At 40.9% G+C, this 19222-nt stretch overlaps 1 protein-coding gene across 1 annotated transcript; it reads right to left on the bottom strand.

The window, feature by feature from the left end:
- Positions 1 to 2850: 2850 nt before the first annotated feature.
- Positions 2851 to 13604, bottom strand: LOC140923139 (monocarboxylate transporter 4-like). Its single transcript, XM_073373210.1, has 5 exons — positions 13237 to 13604; positions 10271 to 10517; positions 8070 to 8641; positions 6418 to 6787; positions 2851 to 5075 (listed from the first exon to the last, which is right to left on the bottom strand). The coding sequence occupies exons 1-5, from the start codon at positions 13294 to 13296 to the stop codon at positions 4891 to 4893; spliced, it is 1434 nt and encodes a 477-aa protein (XP_073229311.1). The 5' UTR covers positions 13297 to 13604; the 3' UTR covers positions 2851 to 4890.
- Positions 13605 to 19222: the final 5618 nt, after the last annotated feature.

Raw genomic sequence — 19222 nt, 5'->3', positions numbered from 1 at the left:
AAGACATCCTCTCCACCCTGTTCGCCAATTGTATACTAACTCAGTACTGCGGAAAATCCAAATATAATCATGATGATTTCAGTTAAGGCGAAAGATTTTAGCAGTCTGCATAGGCTCTTCGATGTGTAGGGGTTCTTCAAATTAGCCCTTAATTTGACAAGAATTGTTTAAGAGGATTCTCCAAGATAAAGTAAAACATGTTATATTCGGTCATTGCGAAAATAGAGCGGTCGGTGATAAAAATGATCAAAGTGGATTACATGACCTTTAAAGTATACTTCATTAAATTAGTTCCGTGTCCAAAACAATGCACTCAAATTAAATTAAAGCACACTCCAGAGTCACTTCAAGTTTGTTTACGTTGGTAGTGGACGGTTGTTGCTTAAGGCGGTCCGCGAGCCCAATAACAAATTTTCCAGAACAGGAAGAATTTTTTTTTAAAAAAAACTTTATTCTGCCACGTGTGCTAATGACTTGCTTTATTACTTAAACTTTAACTCAGGTTGCTCTTGCAGGTATATTGGACAGATGTAGCCACAACGAGCTCTTGCTTTCATAAATACAACTGAAAAAGAACTTATTTATATATATGTGGCTGTTGCCGTGACTCACTGTGATCATAACGCGTTTAGTGTTGTTTCGTCGCCTGCTAATCGTCTATCTGACTTGTGCGTCATTTAATAAAAGCGTTATATAACAAGTGTTTCAAACAAATGCTCTTGTACTTGTAATTATAAAAGGAAGTATAATTGCAACCCGCAAATGGCCACTGGACCTCACCGACAGCCGGAATGGACGCCATAGAGGCGCAGTATAAAATTGGCCGTTTAAAGTGTTAATTTAAAGGAAGTTAACTTAAGCTTGCAATTTATACTGCCGCGCTTAAATTCGAACAGCTCGTGTAAAATTTGCGATAAACTAAAATTAAAGTAATCTAGAGGAAATTGCGCCGAATCAACTATAATTAGGTGCCTGCAATCATTAGCGTTGAGATAGCGGTATCTTTTTGTTTCTGAACAATCCGTGCGATTTAGAGGCTTAATCTACTCCAGGACATGGTTTTAATTTGGTGTAAATCAGTTGTAGAGTACTAGTATACTTTCCTTGCAGATTAGGCAACATACAGTCTATACGGCTCATACCTTGTGGTCATTTTGACCATTTGATTAAATTAAAGGATGTTACTTAAAATAAAGGTAAAAATTGAAAGTGGTGTCAGTCTAACGTTGTAATTTTTAAAAAATAAACTATTTTTGGAGTCTCAGAAACACAGAGAATAAAACAAGAGAAAAGCGGCGGGAGAGAGAAGTGAATGGGCACCTCTCTTTATCCAAATAGGCTATTTTCGTGCTATGTTCATTTCTTTGAGGATATATTGAAACTCTCCGAAAGGAGTTTGAAGCAAATAATTTGACTTTGAAAGTTCCTTCCAGGCTTTCATGTCTGCACTCTCTGTGGCAAATCCGTCACTCTCCCCAGTTCGATCCCTTGCAAAATCTAACCCGATATGACCATGAGTATCAGGTTCAACAGAGATGGGGTAGAGGGAGAGGCTTTGTAAGGGGGACTCAGGAAAAAAAGGAGGGGTGGTGGTGAGGGGAGAGGTGTAAACTAACGGTTCGACCTAGCTGTCTCAGTGATTTCACTTTCTTTAAAAGTACGTGAATACCACCACCAAATGCTTATAAGTCAGGAAATTGTCTCTTAAGTAGTAGCGTGTGTTACGTGTCACCAAGGTCGTGGAATTGGGGCAAAACGTGTTGTAATGCAGAAATCTGACCAGGTATAAGACGTATAACTCTTGTACAAAACTACTCAAAGTCCAATGTTACGTAATCTGAAGTAATTCGAAATACCCCAAAGATTTATTTCTAGCGGTCAGGTCGGTCAGGAAACATAAAAATATATGTTTCCAGCACTTTAGGCACGCACTGCACGCATTTTGGCAACGGATTTCGAAGAGGAAATGGATGCATTTAAGTAGTGTCAGGAGACCGGTACTGTCATTTACATTTCGATAAATAATCTTAGCTATCAAGACGTTTTCTTGGAACGGTAATTTTCCGTGATATAAGCTAGATATAATGTGTCATTTTTACATCATACTGGACCAATGTATTAAAAACACTTTTTACAAATGGCTGCTCTTCGCGTGTAAACGTCTGGACGATTTAATACATTTTCATCACTCTTAAGCCACTTTCCGGTAATCTTGATCTTGATAAATGTTTTTACGCCTTCTAATGTTTCCGTGGAACATTTTGTTGCAAAAGGATGTATTCCGGCGGTAAACACGCTACATCCGCGGTGGCTTGGCCCTCTCACGTTATATCCAATGTACGTGCCGTGCGAAGCAAGCCTCAACACGAGTGAGCAAGTGAACGTTTAGCAAAGACGTTGGAAGCAGTCGACACCCGGCCAAATGCAAAACTACTCATTACGTCTGTGAACTGCAGTAGTGTCCTGTAACGAAGACCGTACGGGGGCGTCGGCGTCACTTGATGAGGAACATTAAATTTTGTGGCGGGAATACTCTCAGAACAGAATAAAAACTAGTACCAAACATGCGCATTGGTCGTTTTTTGTTTTGTTTTCACACAGTCGTGTATTTCTTGTTGATATTTTGTCGTGCAGCTTATCTAATTGTGATACTCTTTTGCTATCTCTTGACGTCAAAATGGATCATATCGCTGACTGTCTTTACTGTTATAGAGATGATTTGCCCGGAAATTTGAGCAAACACCACTGCCCCCGAAAAAAATTCTTTGCTTACAAGTCCCCACCAAAAGAAAATAAAACCAGTCCAGTCTTTATCCTCTCTCGGTCCCCACTGGAAGCAGTGCATAAATATTATATAACATTGATCTTAAATTTATTTGGTTTGAACACTGTTACATCAGGCACATTTCCAAACCCTGATAAATGCACAAAATAGAATTTAGGTAATACTACAGTTACGAGTAAATCAAGATAATTTAGTATTTTATAGTAACATTATTTAAAACATAATGTACAATAAATTGCTGTTAAATTCTCTATTAAAGTTTTTCTCTATATAATAAAAATTAAATAGTAGTTTCAGCCAAAGTGCCTTAAGGTTTCATACGAAACATCATGTTGGCATGGCAACGTCATACATTGTATGGCGCACGAGTTCGAAAACACAACGAAACAACTTTTTTGGAGTGTGGGGCTGGTGGGATAATCAGTATTAATCGATTTTTTCGAAGAAAACTAAACGTTTTGTTGTGCACAATGCTCTTACAATACTTTCTTGTACGTCCTTACTAGGGAGTTTAAGACCCGACGACGCGTCGGCAACGAGAACGTCAAAAAAACAATAGGTTTAGTGAGCAAAATAACAACTTTGCACGTGCAACACATTTTTTGTACATTTCTTAGCCGTTTTTGTACGACTACGTCGTGTAAATGGTTACTTTTACGTTGTAAAGTGGACGTAAACAAGCGACGATGAAATTTTATTTCACTGACGAAGTAAGTGGGTAGGAATAATCGCGATAAAGACTGCAGGATCGCAAATTCACTTTTTAAGCGACGTTTTCGCTGCTACCGCCTCCTTTAAAGTCCCTGATATCAAACTCAGAAAACCACGAATACTTAAAATATTTCAGGCACGTAAACTGTGCAGTAACTAATCACAAGAAAGCCCGTGGCAAGTGCAAACTATTTTTACCGTTGCGTTTTCAGTTTTGTGCGCGGTTTAGTTTTCTCGCGCCTTATAGGCTTTTGGCCTCGCAACGCAATGTACTTCATAATAATTATTTCTGGTGTTCACTGACTGATTTCTGAGTTTCACAGGAAACTGAGCTATACTAGATTGTCTAAAGAAGGACAATACCTCAAAAAAATCTTATTAATTTCCGGAGTTCCAAGTCCAGAGTCCAGACTTCAGAGTTTGCGGTACAAGGTCTAGCCCAGGTCCCCCCCACATAAGACTGAAATGTATAGGGGTGACAATGAATACTTTAAATTTTGAAATAAGGGGTTTAAATGGGTAACGACCACCACGTTTTTTCGGCAGCCTCGTTAATAGTACGACTACATCCATTCATACTAACATTCTGACCTACAAGTGACATTAAGTCTTTCTTATTTGGAAATCACGTACGACCAGATTTTCCTGTCAGTTCGGTAGTCAAATCATGGGGTCTTACTCAATCTTGATGGAGCTTACCATTTATCAGAACTGACTGGCCACACCAGTCTAGTCGTAAGGAAGATTTCAATCCTAACCTGGACTATTCAGCGAGATCAGTTAATTTCTTAATCAGTGGAATACACGGCAGCGATGGAGAAAACACTAGTACTATTTTATTTTCAAAATGGCTGACCTAGAAGCCGGCCAGTTCTGACTTTGGAAAGTGCCCGGTGAGGGCGGGGGCGGAGGTACTCTGTATAATGGCCTATTCGAAGTGGCTCCGCCCGAAAGGAGTCCATATTTCAGGCTTCAGGTATGGGAAAGGGTAGGGATTTCACTAGTTAGAGTGTAAGAAAGGGTAGGAAAATCTGGTATTTGGGTCTGTAAAAGGCCTAATAAGGCTAACTGATGCGTTTTATGGCTTTGAAAAAGTCGGGAAAACGTACTGGATTCATGATTTGTTCATAATTAAAAGACAGTGCATTTACACCTGTTAAAAGGGATGCAAAGTTCTAAACTAGGTATTTGAAAGGCATACTTTTTCTATCAAAAATAGTATATATAGGGGTAAAGGGTTGGACCATGGGGGGGAGCTTCCCCGTATAAAACTATGTTGAGTACCCCTCCCTTCCTCCTTGGAAAGCGCCCTTTAAGAGCGTAGCTTTTAAGAAATTGGAACCCATATTTAATGGATTTCATTTAATACGGGGTGTGTTGACTTAAAATTCCATTCACACAACGGAACACTTCTCCACCACCAGAAGCATCTCCCATAAATCTACGTCCTGCTCTGTTCTCAGTTTGTCTGGATTCTTGATGCAAGAAACGCCAAGAAGCAAGGCAGCACCGACCAACATGATGGTTCCAACCATGTGAAATACTGGAACGTAAGATCCACTAATATCTGCAACCAATCCTGAAGAGAGAACAAATAAATGAGAAAAACGAAAAAATATGTTTAGAAATTATTGAATGAGGCTGAGTAGGATGTGAAGAATTATACAAATCGAGGAGGATGTTATCCACCGAGGCAACATCCTCCGAGATCGATCTGCATAATTCTTCACATCCTACGAAAGCCGAATTCGATAATTGCTTTATTATTCTTTTAATTATTTAAAATGCTTCTAAGTTCTGAACAAGACTACCTACTCATAGACTTTCTTCAAACCTTTGGCTTAATTCTCGGTACGGTTTCAAAAGCAGATGTTTTTCCTTGCAGATACATGTACTCGTCAAAAAATAGCTGAAATCCATCGGGCGATATGTTTAGCGTATTCTTGTAGTTCTCCCGTCCAGATTAAGTAAAAAATCAGCTATTTCGTCTTCGGATAGCCGTGAACGCCATTTGTTCTAGTTCACTCGTGAATAAACAGCCTGGCGGCTTGGCGATGGTCTATTGCCCTACCAGCCTCGTTTCCAATCAAATATACTATCGATCAACCTCGTTTCCAATTCAAATATACCGTCGAATGGATGGTATACAAGTAATGCTTCCATTTTTCAAATATGGTAAACGCCACTTGGTTATGAACGATAAGTTGGGGCTTTGGAGCCAATCAGAAACGGTGAATTGTTTTGAATGCATAATAATAACTTTCATGCTTGGCTCCGAGGATCAGGGAAGTTAAAAAAAAAAAAACAAAACAGAAAAAAAAGAATTTTATAGCCTTTCACGACCATCTTAGAGTACACTTGTCCCAGAACATTGAAACAATGACCATGTTGCTAGCGGTAAGTAGCGTTTGTCAACACACTGCTATTAAAGAAAATAGACATTGCAGACAGTGTAACCAAATATAGGCTATCCTCATTACATACATGTAGGTCATTCAAATTTTAATAATTGTAATTTGCCTTTGAGTAGATTATGTACTGTTAAGTTCCTTGGCGGTCAATTTTACAGTTATAAAGATAGCCTTCAAAATTTAAATCGCATCACGTGATCTCAGTATAGTTTTAATTTTTTTAAAGGGATGTCGCTCTTTTGTTTACTTTCACGTTCTGTGCTTAAATTTTATTGTTAACCGCTGAAAGAGACTAATATAAAACCTTGAGCATGCGTGGGTGTGAGGAGGGTGAAAGGGGCTTCGAGTGAAATCTACCCCGCCTTAAGTCTTTTCTTGTACATGCGCGTTGTCCACTTTCAATTAACTCCTACTTCTCAGCATTTTTTAAGTATATCAAGTGTGAAACTACATTAGTTTTAGATCAGTGGGACGTTTAGAAACTACATAACTCATTTTAAAAATATATACCTCCAAGAGCCGGACCACAAGCTGAAGTGATACATGACAGACAATTATAAATGCCAAATCCCAATGGCTTTAGCCTCTCCGGGAGACTGTTTAATATAGCAATATTAATGCCGCATCCCACTGTACCGTCAGCCAATCCATAGAATACAAAATATATTACAAAATGAAACTGCCTCGAGGCAAAAGGCAACAGGATGGTAAACACGCCTTCTAGAGCAGCTGCTACGGTGTATATGTAGCACGGATTAACCCACGTGAGGTCATTCACTCGACCAATCACGGGACGGACTAGCAACGAGGCTATTCCACTGTAGATGTACAGTCGCGAGGCTTTCACTTCAGAGGATCCTCTGTCTTCGAGAAACCGAACCTGTAAAGTAAGTTGGATCATGTTACAAATGCACTTAAATATAGTATTATTTAGCCCGTTTTTCTCTTAATTATTATCATTATTATTATTACTATTATTGTTATTATTATTACTATTATCATCATCATCATCATCATCATCATCATCATCAGTAGTAGTAGTAGTAGTAGTAGCAGTAGCAGTAGCAGTAGCAGTAGCAGTAGCAGTAGCAGTAGCAGTAGCAGTAGCAGTAGCAGTAGCAGTAGCAGTAGCAGTAGCAGTAGCAGTAGCAGTAGCAGTAGCAGTAGCAGTAGTAGTAGTAGTAGTAGTAGTAGTAGTAGTAGTAGTAGTAGTAGTAATTTAGCCCGTTTCTAGCGTCATGTTGCATGACTCACAGTGGGAAGACAAAACATGTAATCTGTAACTACTATTTCATAGCATTCGTAGCATCCGTCTAAAGTGATTCCTTAAAATGGCATGTCAGTAAAATAATTAAAATAAGATCTTGCAATGAAGAAAAGCTTGCCCTTGCGTTTGCTACTTACTTTTTAAAATACTGAACCGTCCACCCTAAGTCTTAAATCATTCCGAAAGGGGGGGGGGGGGGGGAAAGCTACGTCCTTAAAAGAGGCTAATGGGAATGTGCTGCTGGAAGGGGTCGCATTTTCACGAATGGATTGACTATAACGTTAACGGGGTTGCATTTTCAATAGAGTTACTAGAATGGGGTCGCACATTTTCAGATTTTTGGGGTTAGAAAGTTCTTCACATTTACAGTTAGCAAACGTACCAGAATGTTTGTATTGTAGCTGAAAAGTAAGGTTTTCTTCATTCAATTTAAAAAAGGGTCTATTCATTTGAGGGTGACCTATTTAAAGGATTGATAAAGTAGATACATAAATAGAAAGTGACTAAGTTGGGATAGCGAAAATTACAGTTGCCCAAAAGTGACTAAGATGGGGTCTTTAACTGGCCACAGAATAGACCATAAAGGGGTAGGGGTTCTGAGAGGCCAGCGACACATATCCAGCAAAAAATGACCCAAGTACCCTCCCCCCGCGTAATCATTCCTTAGACAAAGGCCTCTTCTGGAGTGGAAAGGGAAAAGGGAGGGGTATTGATATGCAATATTTGTACCGACGTGATACAAACAACAAAATCTATCCGAACCCGGACGAAATTTTGACCCATGAACACCTAGATACCGGGAGGTTGCTTTGATGCAATGAGCTACGCAGAGGGGTATGGGGAACAAGGCATGTGAAGGCATGTGTTACTTGTGAAGGGAGGGTGTTTGACTTACCATATGTACTGTTGGTGTATAGTGACCCAGGTAAAAAACTACTCCTGCAGTTACGCAAAGCATAAACTTTTTATGTTTGACGATTGATAAGTCCCAGAACTTACTATCCGCTTTGCTGTCACTGTGTAGTTCCACTTTGTCAGATTCCAGGGTGATTGGTCGATAAACAAATGCCATTACGCATGCTAGAGAAACGACACCAGCCATAGCTAAAAATGTTCCTCGCCAGCCGAACCTTTCGAACAGAGCTTGTACAATAGGGCTCATGATAAATAGTCCTCCACCAGGCCCCATTGCTATTAGTCCCAAACTTAGAGAGCGCCACCTAACGAAGTACCTTGGCACGGCCATAAACGTAATCATATATACACTACAGGCACCAAAGCCGAATAACACTCCATACGTGGCAAGCATGACATAGAGGTTGGGGGCTTGGGAGGTCGCTATGAGGCTAATCACACAGATAATTGATCCCAAAAACGCCACAGTTCGAGCACCAAAACGATGGTAGACCTTTCCGATGATAGGACCATAGAGTCCAACACCTGCCATTGCAATTGAACCTATCCAAGCTAATGAAAAACAAAAGTGGAAAAATATCTTTAATGTTCGTAAGTGGCTAGCAAGCGAACAAGCTCTCCTGTTGGGGGAGTCGCGAGAAGTCACGCGAGAGCCGCACGCAAAAGAAGACGCGGGGGCGATGTAGAGCTCGCTCGCAGGCTAGTTAGCGGCCGAAGTATGTTACAATAGGGACTTTAAGATCCAGCGACGCGACGGCAATGAGAACGTCGCTTAAAAAGTGGATTTACGTTCTTTCAGTATCGCAATTATTCCTACCCACTTACTTTGTCAAATGTAGGCGAACCCGGCACCATATCCAAGTACAGAAAGAGAAATAAAATTTCCTCGTTGCTTGTTTACGTCGTCCATAAAACGCGAAATTAGGCATGTTCACGTCGTAGTCGTGCAAAAACGGGCAGAGAAATGTACAAAAAAGTCCCTAAGAAAGGTAGAAGGGGCGACCCTGACGTGAGCGTTCAATACAAAAGCATAAAGGAAGTAAGGGGAAATAAGGAAAGAGGAGTTTACGTACTTAGAAGCAATAGTAGAACCTTCCGAAAGAGGATGCCCCCTGCGACTAAGGAGAGGGGCGTCCTCGTAAAGGAAGGTTTAGAATACAGTGTTAGTAGTTTTGATTGGGACCATGACTGCCCGCTTAGGTGTTCGGTAAAGGGAACTTGGGCGTGAGTTGTTAGGTCAGGAGCCGATTACTATAGTTAATTTTTATGGAACTGATCCCTTAAACAATGCCTTATAAAGGAGAACCTTCTCCAATCACCGCCAAATTTAGCCTAAAGCAAATTTTGACCAAATTTCCAAATTTCATCATGTGAAATTTTGAAAAACAAATAGCACCATGTGTAAGTACAGGCAGAGAGGTGAGTTAGTTACCAGTAGATTTAAGGTTATCATGATTTTACAGACTTGATAATGGTCAAAGATCTGAGTTTCTGGGGGTACTGGAGACATTTTACACATCTTTTAACGACTGCGTTGCGACGTTGTACTCCAAAGTCTTAAATATCGCTTGCTTTTTTGCTAATGCTGTAAGAACTACACTGATAAATAACATTGTAAAAACATTCGTGTTGATATTGAAGCTCAATTCAAGTGGGTAAGCTGAGTAGTGCACTCTCGAGATTTAGAGAGAAATATATGAGACCTGTAGATTTGAGTGCGAGATCATTAACAAGCAAGACGTAGGGAATTATAGTAAGTTATATACTTAGATCACCCATTTCTTCTAGCTGCAGGTTAGAAGATAAAGAGACTCCAAGCGGTTTTCTAAAGCAACGAATTAATTTGAAAAACCCGCTTTGCAGTCCAATCTAAATGTTTTAATTCAGTGATAAGATAAGCAAGGAACTGCGTTTTTGACAGAGGTAGTTCGAAAATAAGCACGCGATACCAGCCCCCCCCCCCGGGGGGGGGGGGGCACTCCCATCAAAAAGAGATACATGCAAGGGGCAAAATTTAAAGTTGCTTCGTCTTGAACACGCTGAGTGATACCAAAATGTTCAGTTTACAAACGGGCAACAATCAGTCCCGCACGTTCACAGTTTCGCGGGAGTATTCCCCAGGCCTCCTCCCGAAAGGATGCCAATTCTCATATGAGGTGCTCTTCTATGTTGTTTCATTACCTGTGTTAGCTTTTCCCTGCTGAAACTCGTCTAGGAGAGCTGGAAACAAGATACCATAGCTGTAGGTAAACCCACAAATAACCACATTTGAAAAAACAGCCGCAAAACACACCACCCAAGACCAACAACTATCCTGCCCAGTTGACACTGTTTCTTTGCACACCACAATCTGTGCTGCCTTTTCCTTCTTGTTTGCAGACTGCAATACTGCTTGACAACTCTGTTTAGCCAATTCAGCATCGTCTAACTGCAATGCAACAGAATCTAGTAAGGTAGTTGTAAACTCCCTTGTGCGCAAAGTCTCCTCAGTTCATGCCAGTAAACAAAAGAGTTTCTAAAGATAGAAAAGACTCGCCTCTTCCAATATTGGTCAAATTCTTGTTTGCATGCAATCTTCAATGCCATTAAGGTAAAAAAAAGTATCTTTAAAGGAGCAACCTCCCTATATTTTATAGTATCACTATTGACAAAAGTTAAATTATACAAAGTAATGCGGGCTACAGGTATGTCCATCTGAAACAGGCTAGCTAAAAATGACATGGGCCTAAATCATCATTTTTAGAGTGCTTCCGTAATTTATGTACACTTTGTTTTGAACGCACGTGCAACCCACGTGCCTTGTGTAAGGTTGCGTTACAACTGCACAACGCGCGTGTTTCGAGAATTTAAAAACTATCATTATACGCGGTAGATATACACAGGTGTTTTGGGCGCCCTTTGTTGGTTTCGTTGTTCTTGAATTTAAAGCTATTCTACAGTATGACATGTGTAAACGTGAGGAGAATTGATTGAGAATTACCGCTGTTTCGAACCGGCTCAGCTAGGAACTGTTGCGATTAGGGTTAAACTGTCAATAGTCCACATGGGAGCCATGGTGGATCAGTATCCCGTGACTAATGAAATCGGAAAATCGTTGATTGATCGCCTCGAAACAAACAAAAAAACAACAACGAAATTACCTAGAAAAAAGGGCTTTTACGCTGGCACTAGAATGCATCGTTGCCGTATTTGTCAATTTCTCTTCTGCTTCTTCAAGACGACCAAAGCCCGAACGTGGGTAAATTAAGGTTACGAGGAAAAGCACAAGAAATTTAACTAAAATCTTGGACCGAAATATAATCGAAAAGCAGAACCGACAGAACCCTGTTTCCTCCTATAATGAAGGGGGTGGGGGAGGGGAGGGGGGGGTCGGGGGCGGGGTGCACTCCTTATAATGCCCTATATAAAAAGGCTCCGCCCGAAGGCACTTTTTGCAAGGTTCAAGTTTATAGGAAAGGGTAGGAATGGGATTTCACTAGTTGAAGTATATGAAAGGGAATGGAAATCTGTCAGGTAGGTCTGTAAAAAGGATAAAAGGGTTAACTGGTTTTGTATATTTTATCATATTTAAAAGAAAGTACATTTACAGCAGTTAAAAAAGGATGCAAAGTTCTGAACTTGGTATGTGAAAGGGGTACCTTTTCTGTTAAAATGGTATATTACAGGGTAAGGGGTTAAACCTCGAGGAAGGGCCTCCCCGTATAAAACTTTGTTATTTACCCCCGGGGCCCCGATCAATAAAATCAACGATAGGGACAGTTGGTGGTGGGGCCCTTTGGGACAATGAGGCTCCCCTTTGCCCTGGGGCAGAAGCCCCCCAAAAAAAGAAAGAAAGAAAGAAAGAAAGAAAGAAAGAAAGAAAGAAAGAAAGAAAGAAAGAAAGAAAGAAAGAAAGAAAGAAAGAAAGAAAGAAAGAAAGAAAGAAAGAAAGAAAGAAAGAAAGAAAGAAAAGAATCGGCGAGCAGAAGTAGGCCATCGCTCGGCTTGCTTCGCTCCCCGATTTGTTTTGTTTTGTTTTTTTTTTGCCTTTTTTTTTTTTGCTGTTTCTTTTCGTTTTCCGTTTTCGCCTTTTTCCCCGAGAGTATTTTAAAACAATATGGCTGCAGTTCTTGGTCTTAACTTCAGCTAGCTACGTGCGTTAGCCACACAAAGTGAAGCGCATTTCCGTTTGGTGTCAACACTAGTCATGAATATATAAAAGTTAATCTTTCTTTGCAGTGCAATGATATACCTCAACGTAGGGCCTGCGGGCTGCGGCTGCCTTCGCGGAGTAAATATAAAATATAAAATTAAAAAGTAGAGCAAAGTAGGATTTCAAATGCAACGTTTTTAGCAAAAGAAAGCCGTGTGCCTCAAGGGAAACCTCGAGAAAGTAATTAAAATTCGCCTTCAATACAGCGAATTTTCTGTTCTGTACTTATGTCTTTTCGCATAAACAGTAGATGTTTATCTTTGTCATGTTTATGTAACAAATCTATATTTGTCCACTCGAGGTAACACAAAAAATTTGCATAATTTCTTAAATACCCCAGGAAACCGGGAGAGCAAATTAATTTAGCGACCAAGGGAATAATGTCCTTGTCAGCTTGGTTGCTCTTAACAGCAGCATTTCCTTTCAGCTCGATTATGCCCTTGTACTTTTTACCGTGCAGTCCAATGGAAATCCTTCGCCGCATGCTGCGGCTAATAAAAATGCTTTTTAAAAAGTAAACAATGTCTGTATTTTAACATAAATAACCTTATTTTGCCGCATGTGTTCCAAGAGCAAATTATTTTAAAAACAAAGTAGCTGAGTTGACCCAGCTTTCGATTTCGTTTTAGAGAAAGATGGGAAAAGGATGCTAGCAAAACCTCAGCAGATGGAAATGGTTTTCTGATTTTCCTCGCTCGATCGCTTAGCTCTCCGGCGATCGATCCGCGTGGGCGAAGTCTGATCGCTCTTTGTTCCTTGGAAATATAGATCCGCACAGCATACAAAAACCGGAATAATCATATAAAATCAGGCTTGCATCGTTAAATCCTGCTCTCCCTTCAAGACACACAGTGCAGACGAAGGAAAAGTCGTGCGCCTAGTTGAAATCGTGGTGCAAGAGGTTTATATAATAACGAAAGGTTACCAAAACGTGTCTTAAAAATGCGAAACTCACCAAGCAGCAGGTAAACGTCGTCGGCTTTGCCTTTTGACTCATTGCTCCGGTTGGCGTCATCGGAGCGTAAAATACGAGTTTTACCGGCGTGCACTTTCGACAGAATCCGCAGAGGTTTGTTGTCTCTTTGCAGCCTCTGATCAGAGTCGAAAGGAACACCTTAAATAATTTTTTCTGTTACCGAGCCTGTTTTGCAAAACCTGAATTCAAACAGGTCAAACAAGAAATTGGATAGCCAAGTGGCATGAGAGAAAAAGCGGGCTTCTGGACCAGCTCGTCATAGATGGTCCGCTTACGCGGGAGCACGTTTTCCTTCACTTTCCTTCAATTTTACCAAGCTATGGAAATTTTCACAAAGAACTAGAGACGTGTTTTGGTCGTTTTTATCAAATGAACGCCACGTGTGGCTTTCAAATAGTCTAAGCCGGATTTGACCTGGATGAAATGCCTGCCCTTTGCTTGCGAGACGCAGTGGCCACGTAACTCCGGCAAAAGGAACACGCTTCAATGTAGCTTTCGCAAGGGCGAACAGTTGAGTCGATCAGAACACTCGACGCATTGCTTAAGCCGAAACTAAAGGAGAAATACCGTCCTCAATCCGTGCCATTTCATGATTTATCCCGGCTCCAGACGTTCTTTCTTTTACCCCACCGCTTCTTGGGCGACTGGGGCTAACAAATCGTCAGCGCTTTTTTATTTTCATACGCACGCTCGAAGATCTCTAAAGAGAAAATAAAAGGTCTGCGAACTGGCCATGATCCATTCAAAAAGCGCTCTTTCTCAAGAGTCCCTTGTTGTTTTATGGGTCATGTTATGCGATGCCACTCGATCAAAAATACTAAACGATCCGTGACACTAGAATAAACAAACCAGCTTTAGACCCCGGAGGGTACTAAACTAAGTTTTATACCGGGAGGCTCTGCTCAGAGGTCCAATGCCTTATTTTTTATACACCATTTTTGACAGAAAAAGTATCCCTTCGTACTTCTACTGACAAATTTTACTCCTTTCGCGAGCCTAGTTTAGAGCGATGCGTCCCTCAGTATAAACTACTGTAAATGCACCGTTATTTTAATCTGAGTGAATCACTAAATCATTAAGTTTTCTTGTCTCTTTCACACCCATTTAATGCGTCTTTTAAAATTTTGGTTCTTTTAGAGACGTGACAGATTTCCCTACACTTTTATATACTCCAAATAATGAAATTGCTTCCCTTCTATGGATCAGAAGTCTGAAAGGCACCTCTTTCTGGAGGAGCCTCCCTGTATAGGCCATTACAGGGAGTACCTCCCCCCTCCCCCCCTTCCCATTGCATGAGAAATTGACTTAGAGAACATTCAATCGACCCTTCGAGTGACTTACAAAGAAAAATCGTGGAAAAATTCACGAGAAATTCCAAATTTCTTGTAGAAGACTACTAACAAACAAATGGTACTTTAATTAATTACATCACAGGATTTCTCCCCGGATCGAGTCGAAGTCATAGTACATTTTGATAATCAATAACAATTTAAAAATTGACTTATTTACTGAGAGGTAATGGAAAACAGGACAAAGGGGCTAGGTTACTGTAGAATCTTAACGGAAGTATAAATTACCATGATTACTCTGATGAAAATTTTTCTATGCACACCACGTGGACGGAGGTTAAAAAGTTATCCTGTTTAATGTTAGGGAAGATGATACTCTTGATCATGTTTTTGCATTCAGAACGCGGTAGAGGAGAATATTAAAATAACATCGGATCTGTCTATATGAGGTAAAGGGGGAGGGAAGGGGGTACCGGGTGCTTAAAAGAGAGGGAAGAAGGAAGAAAAGGAAGAAGGAGGGGAACTAATTTTTGCGATTAGAACAGGTTGGTTTTTCTTGCGGGGAATTAATTTTTGCGATTTTCAGAAAGTACCCAGTATTGTATTATTTTCGTTTTTATTGAGTACGTCCAATAGAAAAACATATTTTCAAGCAATAAGCCAGTATTTCGTTGTTTCTGAATGAAAGAGACAAGTCAGACACGATTTCTTAGTGTACTGTATTTTTGTGTAGCGAATATTTACTCTCAAGTAAATTTTTGCGGGAAAAATGTTTGCGGTAATTTTTATTTGCGGGAACTTATTTTTGCGGATCGCAAGAAAAACCGCAAAAATCGCAAAAAATAGAACCCGCAAAAATCTCGTGCCACACGTTATTTTTCTTTAAAAGTAATTTGATCTGACTTTGTTTATTACACTTTTGAATTCTGAAGTAAGATCTTGATCTCCAAGCTTTGTCCGTTTGATGTCTGGAAGTTGTTAGTTTTGTTGTTGCTGTTATTTTTTTTTTTGTGGGTGGCGCGGCGGGGGTGAGGGGATCTAGTGCGGCTCTTAGTCTTGGGTTAGCCTGAGTATCAGGCCTTCCTATGGGGGAGGGGGGAGAAACAGAAACGCCTGATACTCAGGCTAGTCTTGGGTCGGAGGAGGGGGCTGCAAGATCTTCCAGTTTTTTTCTTCCCCTACACCAGAGGGTCCCCACCCAGAGAGCTTACACGTAAACTAATGCCGGTGCACGTGCGAGGGAAATAACATCCCACTGACACTTGTCAAATCACGTGTCACTTAAGTGTGGTAACATGTCGGAGCTTTCTTTATTAGAAATGTGTGGATCGAAAGCCTACCTACAGTCGACTTCCAGGTCGACTCTGGATAATTCGAACCTTCAAGGGAAATAGGAAAAAGTTCGAGTTATCGGGAGTCCGACTTATCGAGGGTAAAATCATATAGAAAACTATGTATCGGTCAAATCGAAGCTTCAACATGCCCCCCCCCCCCGGCCAACCCCCCGGGCATTTGACTTTTTTGAAAATTTTTGTTCAAATTCCCCCCTACCCGAGCCAAAATGCCGTTCAAATGCCCCACATTAGGGTCCATTCAGGTGATCAAATGCCCCCACCCCGGGGACATTTCACAGGCAAAAAAATGACAGAAGGACGGCGGAAACGCCTTCAGTTGTCGAACAAAATCTTTTTAAATATAACAAAAACTGAGAAACACGGTTAGCGTCTTTACTACGAACAAAAGTCTCGTGCAAAGCGGCGGAAATCGCTGCGAGAAGGTCACTGAATGCTCAGCTTTTCTTCGTCATGCAACATACAAAGCGTTGTATAAAAAAAGATCCCACCTATTGAGATTACTACATCATGACCATTTCACTGACATGCATCATCGCTCATCTTATTAATTAACATACTTACAGTAGGTAAAAGTAGTTGACCTGAGCTTTTTATTTTACTTTATCTTGTTGTATTGAATCGCCGGTATAAGTGTTGTATTTCATTGTGAACTCAACAATAAAATACATTCATACATTCAAAGCCTGAATCTAATATTAAAAATTTTAAAACTTAAATACTTCAAATACGGCACAAAGCTTGTTTAAGCCCTTTCCTCGTAAACAATTGGCCACAAAGGCACAATCTTTTCCACGAAAATCCTCTAACACCGCGTCCCCCATGATAGGTCGCCACGCCAAAGATTTTACATGGTGCAGTTCAAATTCCCCACCCCCTAGAAGATTCTGATAATCAAATTCCCTCCTCCCCGGGACGGCAAAGGTGTCAAATGCCCGGGGTATGCCCGGGGGGAGGGGGGCATGTTGAAGCTTCGATTTGACCGACACACTATTTGAGGGGAAATGATTGCTTCGGGTCAGCGGGAGGTTCGCGTTATGAAGGGTTCGAGTTACCGGGAGCCGACTGTACCGCCATGTTATAACTAAACACAACAAAATGGCAAAATACATCCAGCTGTCTGGGACGGACAGAGGGTTGGAGCGCCCAAACATCTAACGTGAAAAACGAAATGAGGCAAAACATTTACTTGACTTTCAGCCAAGCTGGAACATGTTGTTTTGAAGTGCCTGTTTTAAGGGGGAGGATGCTCTAACCCCTTTCTTCAGTGGTCGTTTTACTCGAACCAGTGGAAATAATTTTTGACCCTGTCGGGCTCCATCACGTTAAAATTGAAATCTTAACAGTTGCGACACGTAGATATCTATTTTTTAGCAACTAAAATAATTTGCAGTCTGTCTACTTTGAATTGTTATGTAATATAAAGTAGAACTATCGTTCAAAGTCCTTTGCTAATTGGGAGTGTGTTTTTTCTGAAAGCCGGCTTCCAACACGAAAACAGGAAATACTCTCTGTCATTGTATCTTATAGGCAATGTCAATATGAATGAAGGGTCAAATTCTCTTGAGTGGGGAGGGGCTGGGTGAGGTTTCCAACGCTCTTGAGAGGAGAAACGTGGGTCAGGAGTGATCGAGTGAGAAGCCAAAGATCGGGTGCTTCAAATTCCATGTTGCCAAATTTGTGACTGTGTAACTGCGGATTATGAATAAAATTAGCCTGGGACCAGGCTCCGCATTGTGGGAAAAAGGAAAGAAAAATCGGTGTTTCCCCATCCCCAGGATACCGCCCGGCTCGCTTTTCTCAAAATATGGAGTTCCCCCCCCCCCCTCACCTCTCCCTGACGGGGATGCTCGTCGAAAAAAAAAACAACAACAACAACAACCTCGACAACAAAACAAAACACATAAACAAAAACATTTCTTTCCCTTTTGAGGTCGTAAATGAGCATTTTAAATAAGCAACAAACTAACTCTTTTCGGAGGGCAACTCTGCGACGAGAAGCCAGGACACCGGAGAGGCGGTTGCAGCTTCGCAGGCTAAAATTTCATTGGATCGAGGCCAAACGATTTCTTCATGAACTTGATTTGGCCCAGATCAAGAGCCATTTGCCCAGATGTAATTTCTTCTAAGTGAATTTTACGGGGTTTAGTAGAGACGGTCAGCTCCTCGTAGGGGGCGGAGGAGAAGAATAAAGGAGGGAGAGTCAGTAAGAAAAACAGGTTGGCCAGTAAGCCCGGGGGGACTGTTCGCTGGATGAGCTTGGCTGGAAAAGGCTAGAATATGTAAGAGTTAAATAGTTGGCTGTGACAATGTATAAAATCCATAATGATCTTTCCCCGTCCTATCTGAGGCGGATCTTTACCGACACCTCAAATGCACACTCAGAATCTTAGAAATTCTGAGTTAAATTATTATGTCCCCACACCCAGAACTGAGTCTGCAAAACTGGGGGAGCCTACACTACATAGGCTCTGTTCTGTGGAACAAGATTCCCTCAGAGATCAGAAACCTGCCTAGTTTAAATGTTTTTAAAACTTCATTTCATAGGAAAGATTATCGTAATACACTATGACTCATTGTAACTCTTATTATAATATAAGTTTCTGTATTTTTACCTTTATAGTCAAATAGTTCCTTAGAGGCATTTTAGTTTATTTGATTTTACACACGAATCCTAGGAAGACCATGCACAAATGATACGATTTCGTGTATAAATAAAGATTGATGATGATGATGATGATGATGATGATGGTATCATATAAAAGTGTCCGAGATTCTCCTCGGAAAATGAAAATGAAATCCCGAAGGGAGACAAACCTGGGTGTGGCTCAAGTTTAACCTGTCCTAAAAGAGACCATACTAATACACAGACATCTAAATAAGAGCTATAGTGAAGTGTTTTTTACTGTGCCAGGGATGTCGCGCCTTTCCTTTTATAAATGTGAGATTTATGTCAGTGCTGGAGGAGGGGGGGGGGGAGGTGGGGGGTGGGGAGAGGGGGTACTCGACCAGTATTTGGGTATAGACAAGAGAGAATGATCTCTCTTGGTATAGGGGAGCAGTAGCCTCCCCGCAGACGTCCTGTCGGGTTCGTTCGTCACGCATTGGGAGGCCAGGGGAGCAGCTGAGGGTTTGAAATCCTGACCCCGTTTAGGACAAAAAAATTCCTTTAAAAATACATACCCTGTTTACGGCAACACCCTCAATTTTATGACCCTGTTTAGGACAAAGGACAAAATGCAAGCCAGAGCAAATTCAATATCATTGCTTTTCTATACTTGGAGTACATTGTAGAAACAAAATTCACGTAGCAAATCAAATCAA

This window comes from Porites lutea, chromosome 13, assembly GCF_958299795.1.
Source record: "Porites lutea chromosome 13, jaPorLute2.1, whole genome shotgun sequence".
Lineage (NCBI taxonomy): Eukaryota > Metazoa > Cnidaria > Anthozoa > Scleractinia > Poritidae > Porites > Porites lutea.
This window is presented reverse-complemented; position numbering and strand designations above follow the sequence as displayed.